The 3,686-nt window shown below is 39.3% G+C and overlaps 1 protein-coding gene across 1 annotated transcript; it reads right to left on the bottom strand.

Annotated features, from left to right (window-relative positions):
- Positions 1-613: 613 nt before the first annotated feature.
- Positions 614-3,460, bottom strand: LOC114188793 (trans-cinnamate:CoA ligase, peroxisomal-like). Its single transcript, XM_028077438.2, has 2 exons — positions 3,154-3,460; positions 614-2,519 (listed from the first exon to the last, which is right to left on the bottom strand). The coding sequence occupies exons 1-2, from the start codon at positions 3,349-3,351 to the stop codon at positions 906-908; spliced, it is 1,812 nt and encodes a 603-aa protein (XP_027933239.2). The 5' UTR covers positions 3,352-3,460; the 3' UTR covers positions 614-905.
- Between the last annotated feature and the right edge of the window lie 226 nt (positions 3,461-3,686).

Below are 3,686 nucleotides of genomic sequence, written 5' to 3' on the forward strand. Positions count from 1 at the left end.
AAATTCATTTTAATTAACAAGATATTTGTGAAAAAAAAAAGTCAAACATATTCTTCAAAAATAATGAGGAGTTGGTTGACTTGAAGGAGAAAGTGTGATTAGTTACTATGCACAAATACATAAAATTGTTGTGTATAATGACTTGAATTTGTTTGATACGTAAAAAAGAAGTTTGTGTTGTCTATAACTTATGATCTTTCCTTGGTAAGATTTGAGGAGAAAGTAATATAAAATTATTCAATAAAATTTAATAAATTTAATTGAATAGCACTACCGAAAAATGTTGACTACAATTACTGACAAAAGAGCGAATAGTTAGTTTTGTCACTAAATTAATGATAAATTGAATTATTTTCTGAAATTAATGATATGGTAAAATAGCCCTTGAAATTTGAAAGTACTACTATTATCAATTTAATATTATAACTGTGATAATCATTTTATATTTTTGGAAATTATAAATCTTAACTGATCAAATCTATACTTTTATCACTCTGTTTAATATGATGTCATAACTCACAACAGAATCTTGTTGTACCAAAAAGTTTTGAAATTGATACCAACCCCACTGTATTAAGTAAAGATACTCTTGGATAAGGCATTTGGTACATAATTGACTTCAGTTCAGAACATTTTTTTTCTTTGAACTTAAAAATTACAAAGAAGAAAAATTAATTCTTCCAAAAGTCTGACATAGTTAGAAAAAAGAAGAGAGTAGATCTGTCACACCGTCCAAACAAGGTGGAAAGTGGTTCGAACATGAAACTGCAGTAAACTTAAACCTCGAATTCTCGAAGCCATAACCATTTAGATACAAGCAGAACAGAACATCGTAGTATATGTACACACGATATCCATTTTTTCTTTTCTTCCAAACAGACAAAACAAAAAGACCTAAACTTAATTCAAAGACGAGACATAGCCAAAAGTTGCTGGTTATTACTATACCCTCCAATGCTATTTTGACCCACTTGGTTACTACTCTTCTTCTTGCTCTGCACATTCTCTGACACCACAAAACTCTTAGCCATCACCCTCAATTCAAACTTCTGAATCTTCCCAGTTGAAGTCTTCGGCAGCTCCTCCATGAACTTCACCACCTTAGGGACCATAAAGTGTGGCAAATTCTTTCTGCAATACCCAATCATCTCTGATTCAGTGACCTCATTTTTCGGTGAGTTTTTCTTGAGTGCCACAAAAGCACAAGGGCTTTCACCCCACCTTGGATGTGGCATTGCCACCACTGCAGCCTCCAAAACCCTTGGATGTTTATACAAAAGAGACTCAACTTCCACACTAGAAATATTCTCCCCTCCTGAAATTATCACATCCTTAGACCTATCTTTGATCTCCAAATACCCATCATGGTGTATAACTCCAACATCACCAGTTCTAAACCACCCTTTCCCAAAAGCCTTTGAACTTGCTTCATCATCTTTGTAATACCCCATCATTATCCCACTCCCCTTCAACACAATCTCCCCCATTGTTTTCCCATCTTTCGGCACACTCTCCATTGTCTCAAGATTCTTCACATCAACATCAGCCATGGTCAACACACTCACCCCTTGTCGTGCCTTCAGCTGAGCCTGCTCCTGCTGCGGCAACATGTTCCACTTTTTCTGCCACTCACACACCAGTGCTGGCCCTGTGGCCTCCGTCAACCCGTATGCATGCGTGACATGAAATCCAAGGGACTCTATTTGTTCAAGCAGTGATGCCGGTGGTGGTGCCCCCCCAGTGAGAATCTCAACCGGGGGCTTCCCTTTCAGCCTGATCTCACGCCTCTCACTTGCTTTTGCCTCGATCAGTATGTTGAACACAATCGGCGCACAGCACATGTGTGTCACGTTGTGAAGTATGATGTTTCTGTATATGTCACGTGCGGCTGTGGTTCGAAGACACACGTTTGTCCCCCCACGTGCTGCCACACCCCAGGTGAAGGTCCACCCGTTGCAATGGAACATAGGTAGTGTCCAAAGGTAGACAGGTTCACTACCCATTTCCCATCCCAATATCAGGCTCAGGGTGCTTAGATATGCTCCTCTGTGGCTGTATACCACACCCTTTGGCTCCGAGGTTGTCCCTGATGTGTAGTTCAACGCTATTGGAGTCCACTCGTCTTGGATTATCTCGGGAACATAGTTTGGATTACCATGATGAACCATTTGCTCATATTCTAGCTCACCCAGACGGATCCCGGTGGGGGAGTTTATGTCATCAATCACAATGACCAGTGGGAGAGAAAATGCTCTGTGCTGTTGATTTGTTGGTATGGCAGCACTGTTTCCTTTTTGTTCGCTGTTGTTGTCGTCGTCCATGAGCATTCTAAGAGCGTCTCGTGCCTTTGAAACATATTCGTAGTCCACGAAGAAGACTTTGGCTTCAGAGTGACGAAGAATAGTGGCTATGTTCTTGGCATCAAGACGGGTGTTTATGGTGTTCAGCACCGCACCCGCCATAGGCACTGCAAAATGCATCTCATACATTGCTGGGATGTTAGGTGCCAGCACTGATACCTGTTGCATAAAGCAAAAAAAGTTAAATCAATTATCACTGAGTCAATCCTTCAGAGCACTCCGTATATCATGAATCATGTTCAGATAAAAGAAAATATGACAGCTATACTATTCATACTGACACCTCTATTATTGGTCCCCGTTTAATACATTATTTCTCATTCTCTCGTTGAAAAACATATTAGATTGTATCAACCTCTACAACTGTCTTTAATGAAAATCAAAATATTGCATGTCTGTATAAACCAATGCACAAGTTTCTGACACGTAGTTTTACATTGAAGAGTGCATATGCATGAATCATCAACTCTTGTAGCTCAATAAACCTTTGCCTCGATATTTGTATTCTGAAAAGTTCTTCTTCCAACAAAAAAAATACGACAAAACTTGAGCGGTAGTTTTTGAATTTAGTTTATGTTGAGTTTCTCTGGTGGTGTTTACGTGTCTTCGACATATATTATGATGTTTTGATTCAGACAATAGAAAACAATCTAGACTCTTCTGGTTTGATCCTGAGAAAACATTATGTGAAGGTGAAAAAGACAGAAAAGGGTGATAGAAGAATGTGATGACACGGTGTTAACTAATGATTCAACGTTGGAAGCAGAAGAAAAAAGAAAGTTGGTAGACTTACAACATCAGTCATAGCAATGTTGAGAGCTCGGAGAGAGGAAGCAAGACGACGGCAGCGCTCATAAGTCTGTGCCCATGTGAAAGAGGTTCCTTCATGAATCACAGAGACTCTGTTTGCATAACATGCAGAAGCTCTTGACAGAAACGTCAAAGGGGTGAGTGCGCTGAAGTTTGCTTCGCATTTTGGAAGGTTATTCATGTTGAAGGCTATGATGTATGTTGGTGGAGAGATTAGAGAGAGAGAGAAAAGGTTGAGTTGAGGGTTGTTGAGTTTGAGAATGAGAGTGGGGATTCATTTATAAAGGAAAAGTTATGTTGAAGAAGGACATGACTGGGCTAGAAAGTTTGTTAGAAGGCCACGTTATTTGTGAAGGGTTGTTAGGCCCACATCGAGTAAGTGAAAAAGAAGAAGAAGAAGATGCAGTGAAACTTGGGTGTGGAAGATCATGTGTTAGGAAATTGCTTTGATACTCCTTGAATAATTTAAGAGTCTGAACACGCATGTTTTTCAAAATTGACCCTTGTTTTCCTATT

The sequence above is a fragment of the Vigna unguiculata genome, chromosome 6, assembly GCF_037176805.1.
Source record: "Vigna unguiculata cultivar grain cowpea cultivar isolate G323 ecotype 2 chromosome 6, ASM3717680v1, whole genome shotgun sequence".
NCBI lineage: Eukaryota > Viridiplantae > Streptophyta > Magnoliopsida > Fabales > Fabaceae > Vigna > Vigna unguiculata.

Coding starts and splice junctions, on each gene's coding strand:
- LOC114188793 (XM_028077438.2), bottom strand. CDS start 3,351: ATGAATAACCTTCCAAAATGCGAAGCAAACTTCAGCGCACTCACCCCT. Junction 2,520..3,153: donor ACATTGCTATGACTGATGTT/GTAAGTCTACCA, acceptor TTTATGCAACAG/GTATCAGTGCTGGCACCTAA.